General features: G+C 51.9%; 1 protein-coding gene across 8 annotated transcripts in view; it reads right to left on the reverse strand.

The window, feature by feature from the left end:
* LOC138726235 (H(+)/Cl(-) exchange transporter 5) overlaps positions 1 to 22712 on the reverse strand; it is a 48492-nt gene that overhangs the window by 21107 nt on the left and 4673 nt on the right. For 2 of the 8 annotated variants that reach the window (XR_011338396.1, XM_069867801.1), the window contains exons 1-2: positions 14629 to 14932; positions 12223 to 12372 (exon numbers count right to left, since the gene is read on the reverse strand). Coding sequence is in view for 7 of the 8 variants with exons in the window: in XM_069867801.1 (XP_069723902.1) it covers positions 12223 to 12372; positions 14629 to 14674 (196 nt within the window). In the remaining variant the exon portion in view is untranslated. Of the gene's footprint in view, positions 1 to 5283; positions 5365 to 12222; positions 12373 to 14628; positions 14934 to 17730; positions 17874 to 22712 lie in introns of those variants that run through there. The other 6 variants (XM_069867806.1, XM_069867802.1, XM_069867807.1 and 3 more) reach the window with 4 other exon arrangements.

The raw sequence follows: 22712 nt of genomic DNA on the forward strand, positions 1-22712 counted from the left end.
TTGGAATGGTTAGGGCTTGAAGAAGGTATTGAAACACATCAAGGGGAAAATCAAAACAAAGGTCTTCTAAACCTTATCCAAAGAAATCAAGCACTTTTCCTGACTGATTGATTGATGTGGAACAAGTTTTTCTCAGTACTTCAGCCCAAGCTTCATTCCTTCGCTTGCACAAGCACTGAGGCCCCTGCTCCAAGTCAACAACAACAGAACCCTTCAGGAATCACTCCATGTATTTCTCTTTCAAAGTCACCACATGCTGAAAAGGCAAAAATTCCATGGGTTACTCCAAGAAACACCCTGTCTCCCCACAGCCTTCTCTTCTCCAGGCTGAACAACCTCAGCTGTCCTCGTACAGGAGGTGCTCCAGCCCTCGGATCATCTCTGTGGCCTCCTCTGGTCTTTCTCCAACAGCTCCATGTCCTTCCTTTGCATGATCTTTCTTCTAAGAAATGGAAGAGGAGGAAAGGATGCAACAATCAACCATGAAGGAGGGACGGATGCAGCTGATAACCCCTCCTTTGCAACTACAGCCTTGCCTCCATCTCCTGTGTCTGGGAAGCCAGCGGAACAGCCAGACGCACGCAGCATTTGGAGGGGGCAGAGAATGGAGCTGTGCAACAAGCTGCACAGCAGCATGAATGAACTCCTTGACATCTCAGCTCTAAAGACCTTAAAACATCCATCTATAAGATAATATTGATGGTTGGAAAAAGAGAAGAGTACGGTACTGCAAGCCAGCTAAGATGCACAGCGAGCAACCTCCATAGGCAGCTGCCAGCCAGCAGCAACCTGAATGGGAGGACAGAATCTCTGAGAAGGAAGGAAGAGACTGAAGTCCTCAGTACCTCGTTTCTCACATGAACTAGGAAGCCTGGCCTTCAAGTCACAGCTCATTCACTTGGCAATCCACTGCACACTGAAGCCTCTTAGACCCTGCCCCCTCTGCAGGGTTCCCATACTCATAGAATCATAGAATGGTTTGGTTGGAAAAGACCTTTGAGATCATCAAGTCCAGCCAAACCCATCCACTACTGCACCAGAGTCCTGAGCACCTCAGCTGCCCATCTTTTAAACACAGGATGAGGATTCCATCACTGCCCTGCAGTCCCTTCCAGTCCCTGCTGCTGGTGACCCCCCTGCTAGAAGAACATCCACTGCACGTGTTCCTCCTCCAGCTACAAAGAGCTGCCCAGGGCGCACACATGGTGAAAGGAGCAGGGAAGCTGGTTTCTCAGACTTGGGCAGGAGAGTAAATCCAGAATCATGGAATTACTAAGGTTGCAAAAGACCTCTGAGATCACCCAGTCCAACTGTCAGCCCAGAATCTAATCCTGGTTCTGTAATACACTAAGAGTTTAGTCATCCAAAAGAAAAAAGATGCAAAATCTAAAATCCAGTCAAAATTGAAAGGTGGTGGGCAACAGGAACATTGAATTCCTGTGCAGAAGGATAATGTTTAATATTTCATTTAGCAGATTGAGATTGTAGACTCCACCAAAGCAAAGGTGTCTTCAGATGGGGAGAAGTAAGGAATTTAAACAATTGCTTTCTACCCTACCATCTAACAGCAAGAGAGACCTGTGCTGTCTTCTGAAAGAGGGTGAAGCAGAGGCTGCCCAGGGCAGCTGGGGGGTCTCTATCCTTGGAGGGGTTCAAAAACCACGCGACTGTGATTCTTGGGGACATGGTTTAGCAGGCACGGTGAGGCTGGGCTGATGGTTGGACTGGATGAGCTCAGAGGACAACCTTAATGACTGGGTGATTTCTAAGCCCATCTCCCAGACTGGCACAACTGCAGCTAAGCAGAGAAAAAGCTGCAAGAAAACAAGATGAGTCACGTAACACAGCTGACAACCACCACAAAACAACCCACTTCACAAAGGCTCCTCGCTTCATCTGGGACGAGAAGCAAAGGTTGACTGAAGTTTCCAGGAGACCTTCCCAAGTGGTGAGCACTCAGACTGTGATCCCCACCTGCCATGGACAGAAAACAGAGCACGCTTGCGGCAGACCTGGAGGAACTGCACTGGTTTTAACAACATTTTTACACTTACGAGGCCACCAGCTTGGAAATCCACAAATGAGCATCAATGCTGTCCAAGGCTTCCCCATTCAAATGTCATCCCCTGGAAATCCCAAACACTGCACTACAAATCACAGAATCATAGAATGGTTTGAGTTGGAAGAGACCTTAAAGATCATCTAATTCCAACCCCTTGCCACGGGCAGGGACACCTTCCATTGGATCAGGGGCTCCAAGCCCCATCCAACCTGTTCTTGGACACCTCCAGGGATGGGGCAGCCCCCACTGCACTGGGCAACCTGGGCCAGGGCCTCCCCACCCTCATTGTGAAGAATTTCTTCCTCATGTCTAGTCTAAATCTTCTCCTCTCCAATTTAAAGCCATCCCCCTTCACCCTATCACTCCAGGCCTTTGTAGAAAGTCGCTCCCCAGCTTTCTTGTAGTCCCTTTCAGTACTGGAAGGCCGCTACAAGGTCTCCTCGAACCCTTCTCTTCTCCAGGCTGAACAACCCCAACTCTCTCAGCCTGTCCTCGGATGGGAGGTGCACCAAACGTAACGGACCAAAACTTCCTTTAATAAATCATCCCAATAACGACAGACAACCAGGTACAGCATATATGGCATGGAGATACCTGCAAGTCCTCCTGCAAGCCTGTATGAAGCAATCTGGGCAACTGCTGCTCTTCAAGGCCACAAATACCCTCTAAAGTAGATATTTGATACAAGGCATGAGACAAGGCATCATCCCAGTCAACAACAGCTCGAGTAAGTGTCACGTGAGAACACCCTCAGCAAGACTGTCATTGACACCAAGCAGTTGACATGCTGGAGGGCTGAAGCCCTGCATCCAGTTCTGGAGTCCTCAGTAAAGGAAGGACATGGAGCTGTTGGAGAGAGTCCAGAGGAGGCCACAGAGATGATCCGGGGGCTGGAGAACCTCCTGTAGGAGGACAGGCTGGGAGAATTGGGGTTGTTCAGGCTGGAGAAGAGAAGGCTGTGGGGAGACCTTAGAGCAGCTTCCTGTGCTGAAAGGGGCTCCAGGAAAGCTGGAGAGGGGTTCTGGTCAGGGATGGCAGGGACAGGATGAGGGAGAACGGTTTTGAGCTGAAGGAGAAGAGATTTAGGCAAGATTTTAGGGAGAAATGTTTTGGTGCGAGGGTGGGGAGGCCCTGGCCCAGGTTGCCCAGAGCAGTGGTGGCTGCCCCATCCCTGGAGGGTTCAAGGCCAGGTTGGATGGGGTTTGGAGCCCCTGATCCAGTGGGAGGTGTCCCTGCCCATGGCAGGGGGTTGGGACTGCCTGGGCTTTGATGTCCCTTCCAACCCAAACCACCATTCCATGATTCTAGCAGTGCAGTGACAGTTCCTGTCTCCGTGCTGCAGGCAGCAGGCGTTCGCTCTTTGAGAATTATTTTCTGCAAGATGACAAGATCGGTGTCATTCCTTGCTCACTCTTCTGGAACAACCATCCAGACCAGTGACTTTCAACTGTCCAGGGAACACCTCCCAGCTCAAAGCTGCCATAGACAACACGGAGAAGACCCTGGGGGCACCAAGCTGGCACACAGCATTGCCCCACGGCATTAGAGGGGCTACAGGGCATCGCAGCCCTAGCAATCAGCACCCAAAATCCCACAGGTCTCAGCCTGCACCATCCTCATCGCTCTCTACAACTGCCAGAAAGGAGGCTGGAACAAAGTGGGTGCTGGGCTCTTCTCCTAAGTAACAAGGGATAGGATGAGAAGAAATGGCCTCAAGTTGTGCCAGGGGAGGTTTAGATTAAATATTAGAGAATGTTCCTTCCTGGAAGGGCTCTCAAGCACTGGAACAGCTGCCCGGGGCAGTGGTGGAGTCCCCATCCCTGGAGCAGTTTAAAAATTGGGCAGATGAGGTGCTCAGGGATCTGATTTAGTAGTGGGCAGGTATGGTTGCAGTTGATGATCTCAAAGGCCATTTCCAAGCAAGTGATTCTATGATTCCATGATCCCATCCGTACCACAACCAGCAGCTGCAGAGGGGATCTCATGATGGGGCCAAGTGCAGATTGGACAGTCTAACCCAGCTCGCCTGCTGTGGGCCAGCCAGGGGAAGTTCAGAGACCGATCCCGCTCTCCAGACCCTGAGTCCATCTCACCAAGCCTTCCGTCCGTACAGCAGCAGGGGTTTCTGTCCCCAAAGTGGGACCCCCCAAGGTCTCCAGCCACACACAGCAATTTCACAGCCAGGTAGGTGGAGAAGCTGCAGTGATAGGATGAGGGGGAACAGCTTTAAATTGGAGAGGGGAAGATTTTGGCTGGACATGAGGAAATTCTTCACGATGAGGGTGGGGAGGCCCTGGCCCAGGTTGCCCAGAGCAGTGGTGGCTGCCCCATCCCTGGAGGTGCTCAAGGCCAGGTTGGATGGGGCTTTGATCCCCCCTGATCCAGTGGGAGGTGTCCCTGCCCATGGCAGGAGGGTGGAACTGGATGGGCTTTAAGGTCCCTTACAACTCAAACCACTCTGTGATTCTCCATGGAGAAGCTGCCCGTTTGACAGAAGATAATGAGAAAATGCCCTCAGAGTTTCCCCAGGAGCAATAGCAAAGTATAAAATGGCTGACAGCCTGAAATATTTATCAAGATCATATTTCCTGCCTCAGCTTGTAGCAAATCAAGGATCCTGAGATAAGCAGGGGGTAATAAAGGAATAAAATGAACTCAGTCATGCCATGCCACCCAGACAAGCCTACAGGTCTCCCCAATTCCCAATTTAGGGATCTCTATATCTACACTTAATGCCTAAAGAGACCGAGTTCAGTGCAACCCCTTTAGAGAGGCACAGTTTATTTTTTAAATTGATTGGTCAGCATCTTGAGCAGCTCCTCTCCTCCAAATGGGTTAAAGCTCCACTTCAGAGGCTCTGCCTGGCTCCAGCGCTCGTTAAAGTTACAGGCAGCTGCCACTGCGATACAGCCAAGGCACCAGGCTGTACGGCTTGTCCTGGCAGCAGGGCAAGGTGACAGCCACGGGACCTGGGAGAGGGCTGTCTCGCACCACTTCCCTCACCCCAGCGCATCTGGGACAAGAAAGGGGGTAGCAGACGAAAGGGAGACGGGCGGTAAACAACCATTACACAGCAGAAATCCAACAGACAACGGCTGCTTTCCTGGCCCGACCCTCCCTTCAACCCAGCGGCTCTGGAGCAGCCGCCAGCAGTTTCAGCCCCACAAGCTCCACTGAGGACAAACCCACTCTCACCCTTGCCTCCCGTGCCCTCTCCTCACCCTTGCTCAGCCGCAGCGCCTTTGGGAGCCCGGCCATCCCATGGCCATGCACTCTTTGGTCTTAGAGCGGCACTTGCTGCATCCTTGTCCTCCGGACGCGGGCGAAGAGGAGCTGGCAGCAGCGCTGGGGCCCTCCCCGCACGCCTGGCGTGTCGTCACCGCGCCCGTCACGAGGCAACCCTTGCACCTCGCTGCAAGAGGCAGGAGTTGAGCGACGTGGGGAGAGGTTCAAGCTCCCAGGCGGGCAACGAGAGGAGAAGATGCTGCGTCCCCAGCTCGGGACTCCCGATGGGGCCAGAATGGAGACTGTGAAGCTGCCAGCAGAGCCGCTCAGGAAGCATTTGGGATGTTTTATTTGTCTGAATGGATTCCCTGAGACTCAAACGTAGCCTAGGGACAGCAGAGAGCTCCTGCTGCCAGTACAAGAGCTGCGAGACGGAGAACAGCTCTCTGATAATGCTCTTTGCCCTCCTAAGACCGAGAAGTCAGGCAGATTAAAGCTGTGCACATAGAATTCCAGGTGCCCTACACTCCAACAGTCCAGTTCCCCAGCCCCAGTCCTGGTTCACCAGCCTGGGACGGACTCTGTGCCACATTTCCACCTTTCCAAGGGTCTGGACCAAGCCGAATGTGCGTTTCCCTGGGCTGAAGCTCATAATGGAGCTTCCTGATATTGGTAGGGCAGGGACAGATGGACTCTAAAACCCCTTTCTCTCCCTACCCAGGTGACATTCCCCTCGCCTAACAGCCCACAGCAATGCTCTTTGCTCCCTGTCTTTCCAGAGGGCAGGCAGGCACGGAATGTTTTTTGACCTGACCCCACAGGCAATTCTCAAGAGTTCTTTCCTCATCCCCTCCAGGCCCCTCAAGCTCTCTTTATCTCGGTATTCAATACGCCTCAGAGCTCAGAAGTGCAGCTGATGAAGTTCTCTGGGCTCCAATCTGCTTGTCATTTCAACATTGTCTGGCAAGCCTGGAACTCTACACCCCGGCAAACACTCGCTTTGGTCTCACCTGATATGCTCACCCAGTCTGGAGGCCATAGAAGTAGGGGGCAGAAATAAAAAGCTGTGGTAGATATCTCCCACCTTGGGGATCGATCTGTGAGGCTGGCCCTTTAGAACTTGCAGTGGGTGGGTTGTGCAACCCAACCTGCCAGAGGTGCAGCTGAGGAGTGGAAGCCCTGGCTAGCAAACCAAGGGAAGGGATCTCATCCTTCGGAGAGCAGCGGGCAGCTGGCCAGTCCCACCACAGAAACCAGGCACTGCCTCCACTGCCACTGCATACAGCAGGCATGCCTGGAGAGTGGAGACAAGGACAGGGCTAGCAGATAAACCCCCAAATCCACAGCAAGTTGAGAAGAGGCCACAGAGATGATCTGAGGGCAGGAGCACCTCCTGTACAAGGACAGGCTGAGAGAGTTGGGGTTGTTGGACAAGAGAAGGCTCCAAGGAGACCTTAGAGCAGCTTCCAGTGCTGAAAGGGGCTCCAGGAAAGCTGGGGAGGGGGTCTGCATCAGGGAGGGCAGGATGACGGGAATGGTTTTGAGCTGCAAGAGGGGAGATTGAGATGAGATTTTGTTTGGCTGTGAGGGTGGGGAGGCCCTGGCCCAGGTTGCCCAGAGCTGTGGTGGCTGCCCCATCCCTGGAGGGGTTCAGGGCCAGGTTGGATGGGGCTTGGAGCCCCTGATCCAGTGGGAGGTGTCCCTGCCAGTGGGAGAGGGTTGAGACTGGATGGGCTTTGAGGTCCCTTCAAAACCCAAACCACTCCATGAGTCTATAATCCCTTCATCTGGCTTTGAAAGACAGCAGGCGGACTACAGGAGAGCAGGAGAAACTTGGTAACAACAAATCAAGGCGTATGGGGACAGGGTAGAGACAAACGTCAGGCTGTGTCAGCATGTCTGACCTAAAAATTCAGGTGTCTGCAGAGACTGCTCTGCAAGTCATTGCTCAATACGGGAGAACAGGCAACAAGGAAATAGCTGCTTTTAAAATCCCTTAAAACCAAGAAGGTGAAAAAATTGACTACTGCACAAATGCACCTGGCCTTGAACCCCTCCAGGGATGGGGCAGCCACCACTGCTCTGGGCAACCTGGGCCAGGGCCTCCTCACTCTCACAGCAAAACATTTCTCCCTAAGATCTCATCTCAATCTCCCCTCTTGCAGCTCAAAACCATTCCCCCTCATCCTGTCCCTGCCCTCCTTGATCAAGAGCCCCTCTCTAGCTTTCTCTTCTCCAGGCTGAACAACCCCAACTCTCTCAGCCTGTCCTTGTACAGGAGGTTCTCCAGCCCTTGGATCATCTCCGTGGCCTCCTCTGGACTCGCTCCAACAGCTCCATGTCTTTCCTGAGCTGAGAACTCCAGAAGTGGACATAGGGCTCCACTCACTGTATGGTCTACAACCATTCCCTCAGTACCAAGACTGCAAGGAAAACTAGAAAACAACCAGGGGATTTTATTAAAAACCCAAGTTTGATCCCAAAGCACAACTTAACAGCACGAGGGAAAAAAACAGTCAAGGAACGTCTTATCTGTTGCCTTGTGTTACTGAAATGCCGAAGTCCAACCCAGAGAAGATAAGAGCGAGAGAATGTGCTACTCATGGGGAGTTTCTGACAACACAAACAGCCCAGCAGCCGGCGGGAAAAGCCGCTGCAGCCCATTTTAAATCATTTGCACTGGAACAAGCCTGGAGCATTCAGAACATCCATATTTTGGTTCAGGCCCTTCAAGAGCTCCAGCCTTTGGGAAGCAGGTGTGTGCTTGCCCATTCCAAATAGGAACAATGTTTCAGTCAGCTCAGATCCCACCTGAAGGTATTTTTTAGCACAAGCATCCTGTGTTCTGGCAGCTGGCGAGGCTGGTGATTCCCATCAGGGATGTGGCACAACATGACAGTCCTGTCACTTAGCGGCCAAGGGCTCGTGAGGGCAGCATGGAGCAGCATCGGCTGCCAAACACGCTCCAGATTTACAAATCTACCAAGCAGTGGGTGACGCTGCCTCCTCTAGTCACTTGACAGGGTCTGTGTGCTCCAGCTGTGGCTCTTAGTTCCACTTGAGATGCCACCACTTCTGCAGGACAGCTTGTCGGCCTTGGAGGAGGCGGTTAGAGAGGACTCTGGGTCCAGAAGTTCTCCCTAACTCAACCCCATCCAATAAGACACGAGGCACCCAAAGCAGCAGGGCCCAGCCACAGGTTTCCAGCTGGCTCCACCATGGGAGAACCTCAGTTCCTGCTTCTCCAGCTACAGCCAATTCACCACATCTTCAGACACCCAAGCATCTGCCAAGCAACATTTCCTGTGCTCAGCAGGGGAAATTTGAGAGTGAACCAAAACTGGTATTTGGGCAAGGGACTCCTTCTCCTTTTAAATTTCCTTTTTTACTTCTGTGTGGGTCCCCTCTGCGTCTCCACAGATTGCAGCCTCTGTTAGGAAACTGCTCCTCTGCACCAGGAATAGGGACCCCCTTGAGAGGTGGCCACCACCACTCCAAGCCACGTGTGCCAGTGGAATGGACCCCAAGTTTTTTCACAGAAGTAGCCACAGGCACTCAAACCCCTGAGCTGGGATGGGAAAAGCCTATTTAAGCAAAGGCAGAAACAATCGAGCTGTGTTTCAGGCTGGCAGCAAAACTAAACTCAGCTCCAGGTACTTAGGGCTGGTGCTGAGCTCCACAGAATAATCATTTCCATATGAGACGGCAAAGAACTACAGAACAGAATCATAGAATCATACAGGTTGGAAAAGATCTCTCAGCTCAGCCAGGCTAACCATCAGCCCAATCCCACCATGCTTGCTAAATCATGTCCCCAAGTGCCACGGCCACACAGTTTTTGAACCTCTCCAGGGATGGTGACTCCACCACTGCCCTAGGCAGCCTCTGCCAGGGCTTCACCACTCTTTCAGTTAAAAATTTTCCCTAATATCCAATCTAAACCTCCCCCGGTGCAACTTGAGGTTATTTCTTCTCATTCTTTTCCTTGCTCCTTGGGAGAAGAGCCCACAGACTACCTCACTCCAACCTCCTTTCCAGGAGCTGCAGAGAGCAATGAGGTCTCTCCTCAGCCTCCTCTTCTCCAGGCTAAACAGCCCCAGGGCCCTCAGCTGCTCCCAGAACCCCTGGGCTCCAAACCCTTCCCCAGCTCCGTTCCCTTCTCTGTACATGCTCCAGCCCGTCAATATCCTTCTAGTGATGGGTCCAAAAACGAACCCAGGATTTGAAGTGCGGCCTCATCATCACCGAGTCCATGGGGATGATCCCTTCCCTGCTCCTGCTGGCCACCCCATGGTTGATCCAAGCCAGGATGCTGTTGGCCTCGTTGGCCCCCAGGGCCACTGCTGGCTCGTGTTCAGACGCTGTCAGCCAGCATCCCTGGGGCCTTTTCCATGAGGCAGCTTCCCAGCTGCTCTTCCCCCAGCCTGGAGCCGCTCGGGGTTGTTGTGGCCCAAGTGCAGGGCCCGGCACTCGGCCTTGTTGAACCTCACACAACTGGTCGCAGCCCATGGATCCAGCCCATCCAGATCCCTCTGCAGAGCCTTCCTACCCTTGAAGAGACGAATGCTCCTAAACAACTCGGTATCACCTGCAAACTGACAGAGGGAGCACTCAATCCCCTCGTCCAGATCATGAATAAAGATATCAAAGATATGAAACAGAACTGGCCCAAACACAGAGCCCTGGGGAACTCCGGTTGTGACCAGCTCCCAACTTCGTTCACCACAATCCTCTGGGCTCGGCCATCCAGCTGGTTTTCACCCAGCAAAGAGCACGCCCATCCAAGCCATAAGCCACCAGCTTCTCTAGGAGAATGCTGTGGGAAACAGTGCCAAATTCAGCTCCTCCTCTCTCTCGATATTAAACATGAGCATACATTTCACTTCAACAAGCTGACTCCCGATTGCTCTTGAAAAAACAATTCCCACCAGCAAGGAAGACAACATGAATTTGTAATTCCATCAACAATATCCAGAGTGTGATTATTTCCATGTAGCCAATACTGCACATACAAGTAATTAATACATCTTCAGCAGTAAATTCGGTAACAAGCCTTATTCTAAGCTCTGTGCGAGGAGTTTTGGAGTGGGCTCGTAGTCCCCTCCACCACCACACTGCCCACACTTCACTCTGCAGCCACCTTCCTTCGTGTTAGACAGAATCCAGGAAACACCACGACCAAGATTTAAATCTTGCATGTGTCCCCTTTGCACATGGACAGAGGCTTTGGAACTGCAAACCAGTGCTTGTTGCTCAGAGGCTGGACCAATGGGCTAAGACCAATGGGATGAGGTTTAACAAAGTCAGAGGCTGGGTCCTGCACTTGGGACACAACAATCCCGTGCAGCTCCAGGCTTGGGGAAGAGTGGCTGGAAAGCTGCCTGGAGGAGAGGGACCTGGCGGTGTTGGTTGACAGTGACTGAACATGAGCCAGCAGTGGCCCAGGTGGCCAAGAAGGCCAATGGCATCTTGGCTTGGATCAGAGACAGTGTGGTCAGCAGGAGCAGGGAGGTTCTTCTGCCCCTGGACTCGGCACTGGTGAGGCCAAACCTCGAATCCTGTGTTCAGTTCTGGGTCCCTCAGTAAAAGAAGGACATTTAGGTTCTGAAGCGTGTCCAGAGAAGAGCAACAAAGCTGGTGAAGGGGCTGGAGAACAAGTCTTACAAGGAACAGCTGAGGGACCTGGAGTTGTTTAGTCTAGAAAAGAGAAGGCTGAGGGGAGACCTTATCACTGTCTACAACTACCTGAAAGGATGTTGTAGAGAGGTGGGCACTGATCTCTTCTCCCAAGTGACGGCAGACAGGAGCCAAATCGCATAGCTGAGAAGCAAATCCAGACAGCTTTCTTTTTAATTATCGCCTTAGAGTAAATAGGGGTGAGAGAAGAAGAGGACAAAAAGGTTTATGGGAAGTCATGTAGACTTGCAGTCTGCTATCCAGAACTAAGTAGCTTTGGTTTTAAACTCACTTATGATGATTCTCAGAAGACAAAATTCAGGCAGATCTTGCTGATAACCAAGATCTTGCTAAAGCTCAGCAAAATCACACAGATTAATCCCTCCTCATCAGTTCCAGAATGTCAGGCTGAGACCACAGGAATCACAGAACGGTTTGAGTCAGAATGGACCTCAAAGCCCATCCAGTTCCAACTCCTTTGCCAAGGGCAGGGACACCCGTCACTGGATCAGGGGCTCCAAGCCCCATCCAACCTGGCCTTGAACACCTCCAGGGATGGGGCAGCCACAACTTCCCTGGGCAACCTGGGCCAGGGCCTCCCTGCACTCACACCAAAACATTTCTCACTAAGATCTTGCCTAAATCTCCTCTTATTCAGCTGAAACCCATTCCCCTCGTCCTATCCCTGCACTCCCTAATCCAGAGCCCCTCTCCAGCTTTCCTGGAGCCCCTTTCAGTACTGGAAGCTGCTCTAAGGTCTCCCCACAGCCTTCTTGTCTCCAGGCTGAACAACCCCAAGTCTCTCAGCCTGTCCTTGTACAGGAGGTGCTCCAGCCCTCGGACCATCCCCATGGCCTCCTCTGGACTTGCTCCGACAGATCCAGGAGGACAGAATCTCTCTGGACAGATGAGCAGTGGTAGGGCAAGCCAAGCAGCGCCTCCCCACCACAACAGTCCCTCACACACTTCTTACGCTTGCCACTTACCTGAAGGAGATTTCCTCCTTTGCATGGAACACGCGCCTCCCACTGGTTACAAAGCAGTGCTGGGAGTCAAGTGTGGCACGTGAGCAAGTGTTTGGCCGTTCTGCACAAGTCTGCTCAGGATGCAATGCTGTGCAGAATCCCACCAACTATTCCCACTGGTGCTGTGATTCCCTCTCGGCAGAGGCCGCTGGGACCAGTACAGATAACGCAACTGGGAAATCCTACCAAAAGGCATTATGAAAAAGAGAAAGCAGAGTGATGCAGGAGCGTTACCTCCCATCTCCCTGTCGAGTGGTGGATCATCGTCTGTCATGGAGAAGTCCAGAGATGCCCCTGCTATTTCCAGCATATCTTCGTCGCTAGTGCTGCTCTGGAAGCTCCCTCGTCGATAGCCTTTCTGCTCCATGGCCAGAGCTTCCAAACCTGCAAGGAAAGGGAAAATTGTTAGGGTGCAAGCATGTAGATTTAGTTTCTAAGCCAACAGGACTGACACCCACTTGACACTTTGTCCTGAAGACCAGGAAGCCGCACTGCTCTTCCCGTGCAAAGGAGAAACACAGTGACACCAACTGAAGTTCTGCCCCATCCCTGGAGGTGTCCTAGGCCAGGTTGGATGGGGCTTGGAGCCCCTGATCCAGTGGGAGGTGTCCCTGCCCATGGCAGAGGGGTGGGACTGGATGGGCTTTGAGGTCCCTTCCAATCTAAACCATTCTATGATTCTAAGTATGGGCTAGAACAAACAACTGCCCAGGACAAAACTGGATGTTTACTGTTCTAAGAAAGCTCTTGCACTAGATTTCATATCGCCACAAGCCAGAAACAAACATCAAGACCGAGTATGGCCTCTGAACTCAACTGGAGAGCTATACAAACACAGCAGCAATGGGGATCCAAGTTCTTAAAAGAGAAGCAGTTCAGAAACCTGCATGGCCAAGTCAAGCCCCGCAGAGGAAAATCCTTCCATAATGTGGGATCCTGCACACACGCCCTCTATCCTCAGCCAGCCACCTGCTGGAAAAGGGATCAAAATGGATCTTGAATAACCAGCTGCCAGCCACAAGACACGCTTAACCAAGGCTATGAGACTGACAGCAACCACTCTATAAACCAGAACCAGCCGCCGTCTCAGATGCCCAGAGCTGGGGAAGGGCTTTTGATCAGAGAGGGCAGGGACAGGACAAAGGGGAATGGTTTTGAGCTGCAAGAGGAGAGATTGAGATGTGATCCTAGGGAGAAATGTTTTGCTGTGAGGGTGGGGAGGCCCTGGCCCAGGTTGCCCAGAGCAGTGGTGGCTGCCCCATCCCTGGAGGGGTTCAAGGCCAGGTTGGATGGGGCTTGGAGCCCCTGATCTAGTGGGAGGTGTCCGTGCCCGTGGCAGGAGGTGGAACTGGATGGGCTTTGAGATCCCTTCTGAAACAAACAATTCTGTGATTCTATGTTCTCTCCTCCTCTTCTCTTGGAAAGCAGGGAAACTACAGAAGCACAAGCTCTGAAAACAGAACAACAAACTAAATTGGAAAAAAAAAATCAGGTCTTGGCCTTAAAAATAGCTGTGGCAACCTGAAAGTGGGAACCTCTTCATCCCAACAAGAAGGCAGATCATGTTCTCTTTTCTCTTGCAAGCACACACATTTTTCAAGAGAATTAGAGGAACTAAGTATGCTGCTTTGCTTTATTTCAGGAAGGGAAGAAGCCAGCCCTTGCAGGCAGCAGGAATCACACACTCTGCAGAAAGCATTTCCTATTGCAACAAAAAAGCCATCGCACCACACACAAAAAAGTCTTGGCATTGTGTGCAGTGACGCACGGGGCTCTTCGCTGAGCCTCACTCTGTGGAACACCATGTTACTTAAACTGGTATGCCCTGTTTACTCATTAAACTGGTGCAGAATATACCAGTAAAGATCCCAGCCGAGGGGCAGCGGACGCTGGGGAAGGTGTGAGAGCTGCCGCCTGCAGCACCGAGATGGCACAGGCTGCATTCCTCCATCAGCACGCACAGAGAACCAAAGGCAGGAGAAACCAAGGAAATCAAAGCTATTATTTGCCAGCTAACATTAAAAATAATTAAATGGCATTAAGGTGCTGCAGTGCAGCTCCGCTAAGCTGCTGCCAGGGAGCCCAGTGGATCCAGGTCCCAGCCCAGGAGGCAGGAACAGCCCGATCACCCTGGCAGAGAACTGGAGGGGAGGTGTCAAATACATCTGCACTCACGTATTTGCTTTGTGCTAAAAGCCTAAATGCGTGCTCCTGCCAGAGGCTGGGTCCCTCGGCTGCCAGAACTCCCCGACGGCCAATCGCAGCAATGTCACTCCTGCTCCCCTCAGCCCACCCTCAAGTTTGTTTGCAATGACAGGTTTGAAAGCCAAGCCCAAGGCTCCATGTCCACCACCGTCCCACCGCAGCAGCACCCAGCTCACACCCAGCATGGGTGCCCGATCATTCAGAGCTCGCTCCTCTCCCAAATCCTGGAGCAGTCCCTGGAGATGTGAGTTTAAGCCACTTTTCCTTATAGGAATGCTCCCTCAACAGGCGAGCAATGCCTTTCCAGCCTAAACCACACGCACAAAAAGACTCCTCATGCTTATCTGCATTGTTATTTACCACAATAGTTCATTGGGCCACGGCTGGCACTTTCCTCCCGGCTCAGGGCACTCTCTGGGATGCAGGCGTACGTACCAGAGGGCTCCGCGTGCAGCCAGCGCCTGTGCAAGCGAGAAGCCATCCTCCTCTAGCTGCTCCTCGCCACCACCTCTCCCTTTTTCAGTCCGTCCGTGTTTTCCCCATCGCAGTCAAGCAAAGGGAAGCTACAAACCTGACGGGGACAGCCTCGTGATGCCTAGAAGTGACTCAGATGACAGCACTTGCAATGAGGAAGCCAGAGCTCCCCACTGCCATCCCGCAAAGCAAACCTAGCCCCAGCTTCTGCTGTGACACTTCAGTCCTCGCAGTGCTTTTCAATCAACACCAGACTTTGTAGGTTCTTCACCCTATTTATGGTTGGACTCGATGATCCGGTGGGTCTCTTCCAACCTGGTTATTCTATGATTCTATGATTCTATTTCATGCTTTCACTGCCATCCTGAGCAAGCTGCTCCTCCAGCCTGGCTGCAGCACCCACCACCACCGCCCCTTCTTCTCTGCAGATGGAGAACAAGGACCAGCGAGCCGCAACACCCATGAGCTCCAGCATCGCCACCCGGCCTCCGCTGAGCAACACGAGGACTCGCTGCAGCCCTCCCAGCACCCAGCTTCAATGCTTTCCACATCAGAGCGTGGTATAAGTCCCCACAGCGTTTTTCCCTGCCGTCGGATGGCTGGCTTGGCTCCGGCTCCACCAGCACCACAAAGACATCGCGCTCGGAGAACACAACAGAGCAGAGAGTCATCCTGACCAGCCGCCATCCCGAGTGGGGGACGGGGCTGTGGTGGGGAAGGAGCGAACTTACCACACAGTGGCTGTTGCACAGGGAAAACCAAAGCCTAAATCACAAGACTGCCCCTGAGCCAGAGCTCGGCACATCTGAGCAGGGCTGAGATGAGCTCAGGGCACATCCCATCCCACAGCTGCCAGATCTAACGGTACCCAGATGAGGAGAAACATCAATAAACCAACCATAGCTGAAAAAAAAACGCAAACCCTAAAGGAATTGAGAGGAGGAGAAAAAAAAAAAAAAGCCATTTAACCATTATGTCAATATTCCAGAGCTCTGGCTTGGAGCCAGCAGCAAGGCTTTACTGCAACATTATCGCTCCCTTGCCCTTAAAAAAACCAAAAGGTTACTCTTCAGGGCAGAAGAGGTTAGTCCACAAGAGAAAAACTTCATTGTGCTGGGCCGCTCAGCAAGAACACGGAGCTCTGTCAGGCACGGGTGCAACGTGTTGGGCTTCAACTGAGTAGCGAGAGGGGTGGGCAATGATCTTAACAAAAAAAACAACAAGTCAATTGTAATTTCTTTTTTATCTGCTTAAAAAAAAAAAAAATCAAACCAGAGCATGTACAGAGTCAGAAGTGGTGTCCACAGAGGAGCTCCAAGGTTTTCAACCCTCCTCTGAACACAAATCAAGGTTCAGAGGCCAGCAGAACCCTTGACAGCATCATTTTGTAGCTTGTTAAATAGGACGATGCTGTTTTTCCAAGTCTTTCCTTGCTCCCATTTCCTGTACTGTCTAAAGTGACAACAACCGGTCTCCCTGTCTGTACAGACGAAATGACACAAAGGGGTGAGCTGACAACTGAGAGGATTGTTAACGCCATCCCTAAGCTCCTTTTGGGAGCATACAAACATCTTCAGGGAAAGATGGAGTGTTCAAAATGCACTGTTAACAATAGCTTGGTTTCACAAACAGCACACAAACCACTTAACAGAAGAGTTTAGGGGTTCATGTAAGATTATCACCCTTCCTTTCACCACTGAATCTGCAGTATACAGTCACAAACCCATTTAATTAAAGTCCCTCCTCGGCGTTTGCCTGCCTGTTTCTCCTCTGAAGAGCAGGCAAGTGCTTCATCCTCGAGCATCACTCCGTTCCTCCCATTTTGCTCCTCTCCCCACGAGTGACGGCTACTGGGGAGGCCCAGGAGAGCTCTGGGGACCTGGAGAAACTGTCCCTCTCCGGCTGGAGCCTCCAGCTGCTTCACATCGCATCCCAGCCACCTCAGCCTGGAACAATAGGCGGTTTTGCAGAAACCAGGGAACACAAAGACTGGAATTGTTTTAGGGCCTGTTTGGGTTCTTTTGTTGTTCTCTGCCATGTACTCTCCCCAGGGAGACGACATTCCACGCGTGGCTCCAACAGCCTCCCAGCCAGGTAACGTGCACCAGTCGGCTTCACCACGAAGCCTTTTCCAACTTCTACAACACTTCAGGTTTCCCTGGCACTTCTCCACGTCAGGCTGACAGAGGGTGTTCATGGATTCTCTGCTGTGCTGCGATGCTTTTGCACTGACAGGCACTTCCAGCTGATGTCCCTACGCCTTGTTGCTGTGCCCTTTCCTTCGATAACACGGCACTCCACATGGCTTGTGTTGCTCTGCCCAGGACAGCACAAAACTCAAGGTGAAGCAAACATCAACCACAACCGATTTCATCCTCAGCTCGTGAGTATCCACACCTGGCTTCTAAATAAAACTTGTTCTGCGAGTATCGTTAACCGAATTGCATCCCCTTGTCAGAAAAGCGTACCAGAAAAGCAAGATGTTTCAATATTTCACTTATTAAAAATCCCCCCCCAATTATCTCCCGCTGATTGAAGAAACTGTTTGCTGCTGCAGATGCTTTACATGAAAGGGATTTATAGAAATAAGAATAAAGCAGCCCATATCTCCAGCTTTCCCAGCCATTTCCACAGCTCGTGTCAGTGACACACTCATCAGAAGGCTTGAGGGAAGCAAAAAACACACTCACAAGGCACAGCGCAGGAAGGTCCCGTGGGTTTGCTTGAGAGGGCAGGTCAGATGCCTTTTTTCTACCTTGGCTTTTCTGAAGAAGGGACAAGACCTGCAGCTGGAGACCTCTCTCCTGGCATTTTCCCAGAGAAAGTCCCAGAGGAGTGGTGGCTGCCCCATGCCTGGAGGGGTTCAAGGCCAGGTTGGATGGGGCTTGGAGCCCCTGATCCAGTGGGAGGTGTCCCTGCCCGTGGCAGGGGGTGGAACTGGATGGGCTTTAAGGTCCCTTCCAATCCAAATCACTCCATGATTCTATTCAATGAAATCCAGGATGGTGACACTGGGTGACTGGCATGGTTCCGCGTAGGAGTATCAGCTGGTTTTAAACATACCTGTGTAGCTGGTAAGTGATGACTTCAACGTGTCTACAGGCCATCCTCAGGTCAGCTGATCTTCAACAACCTCCAGCCTTCCCATAGGGAAGAGCATGATTAACACATGACCCAGAGTGAAACAGGTGGTTTGCATCACGGAGACTGCTTCAGCATCAAGAACACATCTGACATGGTTTTCATCCTGGAAACATCAAAACCTTTGATGAAGAAGACTCTAAAGCCACCTCCAGGCAGAGTCTCTAGCCTTAAGTTGGATCACAACCAAAGCTGTCCTCGTGGCCAACTCCTCTCCTAGGAGAGCTCTAGGAAGCAGGACAACCCTACAGGCCCCGTTCTCCTGAAGAAGGTAGCCTGCTTCTTGGATGACAGTTTCCAAGTCCAGATTGCTACAGACTGTGCTCGACGAGCTGCAGCCACCGTCCAAACTTGGACTGCAAGGAGGCTGAGGGGAGTCAGGGGCTCCTAGACACGTGACAGTGAAGGTGTTCAGGCCACCGAGGCTTCATCTTCTCACCGCAATGGGCTGTGGAGGGACCAGCCCAGTGACCTGCAGGTTCTGTCTGGTATGGTGAAACACAGAGCAGTTCGCAGCCACAGCACATCCTCCCCAAACCAAGTGGAAAAATTATGTAGATGCAAGACGAGATGATCTTAATGCATAAAAGTCTTCAAGGCAGCATGAAAACCAATACAACTGGCCAAAGGTGGTATCAGAGTCAAAGAATGGTTTGAGTCAGAAGGGACCTCAAAACCCATTCAGTTCCACCCCCTGCCATGGGCAGGGACACCTCCCACTGGATCAGGGGCTCCAAGCCCCATCCAACCTGGCCTTGAACCCCTCCAGGGATGGGGCAGCCACCACTGCTCTGGGCAACCTGCACCAGGGCCAGTTCTGCTTCTTCTTTGACAAGGTACAACACACCCAAATCACTGAAATACAGGCTGCAATGGACTTAAGAGGGGATTTTCCAGGGCACAAAGAGAAAGTAAAGTGCCTAACTTGTGCAAAATCCGAAGTGAGAAAAACCTACAAAAAGCCTCACGGTGGTGACAGTAAGGGGTTTATGGGAGGACAGCCGGAGCCATGGCAGAATGACTGCTGGGCTTCCCATGGAAGTGGCATGGACCATCCAAGGAGATGCTGCCAAGTCAAAGCAAGAATCACAGCTGGCACCAAAAGCTACAGAGCTGCCAGGCCCCAAGTGCTGCGCTCACAAGTCATAGAATCATAGAATCCCTATGTCGGAAATGACCTGTGAGATCATCGAGTCCAACCATACCCATCCACTACTTAATTGTATCCCTAAGCACCTCATCTGCCCATCTTTTAAACACCACCAAGGATGGGGGCTCCACCACACCCCTGGACAGCCGTTCTAGTCTTTGAGAACCCTTTCACTGAAGAAGTATTTCCTAATATCCAATCTGAACCTCCCCTGGTGCAGCTTGAGGCCATTCCCTCTCATCCTATCGCCTGTCGCTTGGGAGAAGAGACCAGCACCCACCTCCCTGCAACCTCCTTTCTGGGAGCTGCAGACAGTGATAAGATCTATCTGCAGCCTCTTTTCTAGGCTAAACAACCTCAGGTCCCTTGGCCGCTTCTCATAAGACTTGATCTCCACCCCCTTCACCAGCTGTGTTCCTTTCTCTGGACATGCTCCAGAACCTCAATATCTTTCTTGCAATGAGGGGCCCAAAATTGAACACAGGATTCGAGGTGCAGCCTCACCAGTGCTGAGTCCAGAGGCTGAGTCCCTGGACCTGCTGGCCACGCTGTTTCTGATCCAAGTCAGGATGCTCTTGGCCTTCTTGGCCACCTGGGCTACTGCTGGCTCATGTTCAGCCGCTGTCAACCAACACCCCCGGGTCCTTCTCTGCCCAGAAGCTTTCCAGCAGCTCTTCTCCAAGCCCAGAGCGCTGCACAGGGTTGTTGTGGCCCAAATGCAGGACTCTGCCTGTTGAACCTCATTCTGTCGGCCTCAGCCCATAGATCCATGTTGGATTTTTCCAACACGTCCCTATCCACAAAATCCAAGCTGATGGGCACACGTGATGCTACTGATTTTATCCATTTCTGTCAAAGCAATGGATTTCACTCTGCTCACAGCCTTCTCAGGCTGAGTGGCTCCTTAACCTGGAGTACACTTGCTCTTCCTTCCACAGGCACTAAATGTTTTAAAAGACAAAGAGAAGCTCCTGGAGGTGGAAGAGGCATAAAAATGGCATTTTGGAAGCACTGAATTGCAGCCCAACAGGTCTGAAACCTGCTGCATTGAACCAGAACAAGCTGGCACGCAAACAACAAGCCCGACGCACTGACTGCAATACCGAAACAGCTCTCGGGGCTCATTGAATTTCTACAGATGGTTCAGCTCTCTGCAAAACCAGGACACACATTCAATAGCCCACCTACCACCCTCCAGCCACAGAAACCGCAGTGTTTCACTGTCCTCATGCTCTGCAGCTACCCATGATGCCAGCGCCCTCAGAATGCAAAGAGGTTTCCATATTGTCATTAGGAAAAGGGAGCACCAGTCACCAGGTGGGTTTCAGACCCTCTGCTGGCTGATACCTGCCAGGCTGTGCGCTATAAAGTGTGTTGGGAAACACGACTGCACAGGCGTTTCATCAGGAACTACCCAAGCTGTTTTTATGCAGTACAGACACCAAACAAACACACTTTATGGATTTTGGTCCTTACAATCTCATAGAATCACACAATGGTTTGGGTTGGAAGGGACCTCAAAGGCCATCTAGTTCCACCCCCTGCCATGGGCAGGGACACCTCCCACTGCATCAGGGGCTCCAAGCCCCATCCAACCTGGCCTTGAACCCCTCCAGGGATGGGGCACACACCACTGCTCTGGGCAACCTGGGCCAGGGCCTCCCCACCCTCACAGCAAAATATTTCTCCCTAAGATCTCATCTCAATCTCCTCTCTTGCAGCTCAAAACCGTTCCCTCTCATCCTTTCACAGAATCACAGAATCACAGAATAACCAGGTTGGAAGAGACCCACCGGATCACCGAGTCCAACCGTTCCTACCAAACACTAAACCATATCCCTCAGCACCTCGTCCACCCGTGCCTTAAACACCTCCAGGGAAGGTGACTCAACCACCTCCCTGGGCAGCCTGTTCCAGTGCCCAATGACCCTTTCTGTAAAGAATTTTTTCCTAACGTCTAGCCTAAACCTCCCCTGGCGGAGCTTGAGGCCATTCCCTCTTGTCCTGTCCCCTGTCACTTGGGAGAAGAGGCCAGCACCCTCCTCTCTACAACGTCCTTTCAGGTAGTTGTAGAGAGCAATGAGGTCACCCCTCAGCCTCCTCTTCTCCAGGCCAAACAACCCCAGCTCTCTCAGCCGCTCCTCATAAGGCCTGTTCTCCAGCCCTTTCACCAGCTTTGTTGCTCTTCTCTGTACTCTCTCCAGAGCCTCAACATCCTTCTTGTGGTGAGGGGCCCAGAACTGAACACAGTATTCGAGGAGCGGTCTCACCAGTGCCGAGTTTCCCTGCACTCCCTTATCCTGAGCCCCTCCCCAGCTTCCCTGGAGCCCCTTTAAGCGCAGGAAGCTGCTCTGAGGTCTCCCCACAGCCTTCTCTTCTCCAGGCTGAACAATCCCAACTCTCTCAGCCTGTCCTCACATGGGAGGTTCTCCAGCCCTTGGATCATCTCCGTGGCCTCCTCTGGCCTCACTCCAACAGCTCCATGTCCTTCCTGTGCTGAGGACCCCGGAACTGGATACAGGAATCCAAGTGGGGTCTCAAAGCAAAGCAGACATGGACTGCTGCTCACTGAAGTAGCATCTCTTTTATTTCAAATATTTTTTAAAACTATATTGTAGGTGGTACCATTCAATAAGAAAAAACAGAGTTCATTTTAAATACCCTGTGTCAGTCTCACTACAGCACTTAAATGTCTTGAGAACGTTCTGCTTAAAGCACAAATCCACAAAGAGGCAAAGGGACTATCGGGATGAAAACTTGGGATGCGATGTAAATTTCTCAGCCCTCAAAAAATCCACCGGTTGCCTCCACCTGGCCAAAGCTCTTGCCTGTGTGCTCTCCTCTCCCTGACCTCTGCTGCCCAGGTGTGCCTGCAGCATCCTCCTGCATCACACACGCACCCATCCTCTGCACAGACAAATCCCCAGCTGAGGTTCAGTTGAAGAAGACAGAACAGCACAGAGACAGAAGCAGCTTCCACAGCAGCTTGCTTTGTACGGGAGACAACCTGATTCTGCCCCACTGCTCAGCCCCTTCTCTCCTCCTCAAATAAACACAGGGTGCTTCCCCTGAGCCTGCCGCACTTGGCCTCAAGAAATCAATGAGGAAACATGAATGAAGGGAACAGCCGTGAAACGCAGCCGGCATCACTGCCCCAAGGCCGGAGACACCCATCACCGTGTTCTCACACCAACTCAGGGTCCAGGCATCAGCCTTAGACCAAAAGCACTGTAAAAACAGCAACAGCTACACAGCACCACAACGTCCAAGTCATCCAGACATTAGAACTGGCTGGCCAGGGCAGTTGTTGAGTTTCCATCCCTCGAGGGGTTAAAAAACAGTGTGGCCATGGAACTCTGGGACATGGTTTAGCAGAGACGGTCAGTTGGGCTGATGGTTGAACTGGATGAGCTTACACGTCCTTTCCAGCTTCAACGATTCTAGGACTGGTAGCTTCACCCGTTAAGCAGGCCTGGCCTGGTCTGTCTCACGCAGCAGGCTCCTCATCTGCTTTGCTTTCGGACACGGCCCCAGTCCCACCACCGAGAAGGGTGGGCTTCCACACTCAAGGGACTCATCCAGAAAAGGATCTTCAAAACTCAGGGTTCATAGTCCTTCAGAAACAACTGCACATGGTGCCCTGCTGCATAACCGAGGGTGAGTTGTTATTACAGAGGGAATAATTAAAAGCATGATGCAAGATGCACGTATTCAAAACCCACGCTTGTCAAATTCTGCACTCGGGCACTCAGAC

This window comes from Phaenicophaeus curvirostris, chromosome 13 (assembly GCF_032191515.1).
Source record: "Phaenicophaeus curvirostris isolate KB17595 chromosome 13, BPBGC_Pcur_1.0, whole genome shotgun sequence".
Classification (NCBI taxonomy): Eukaryota; Metazoa; Chordata; class Aves; order Cuculiformes; family Cuculidae; genus Phaenicophaeus; species Phaenicophaeus curvirostris.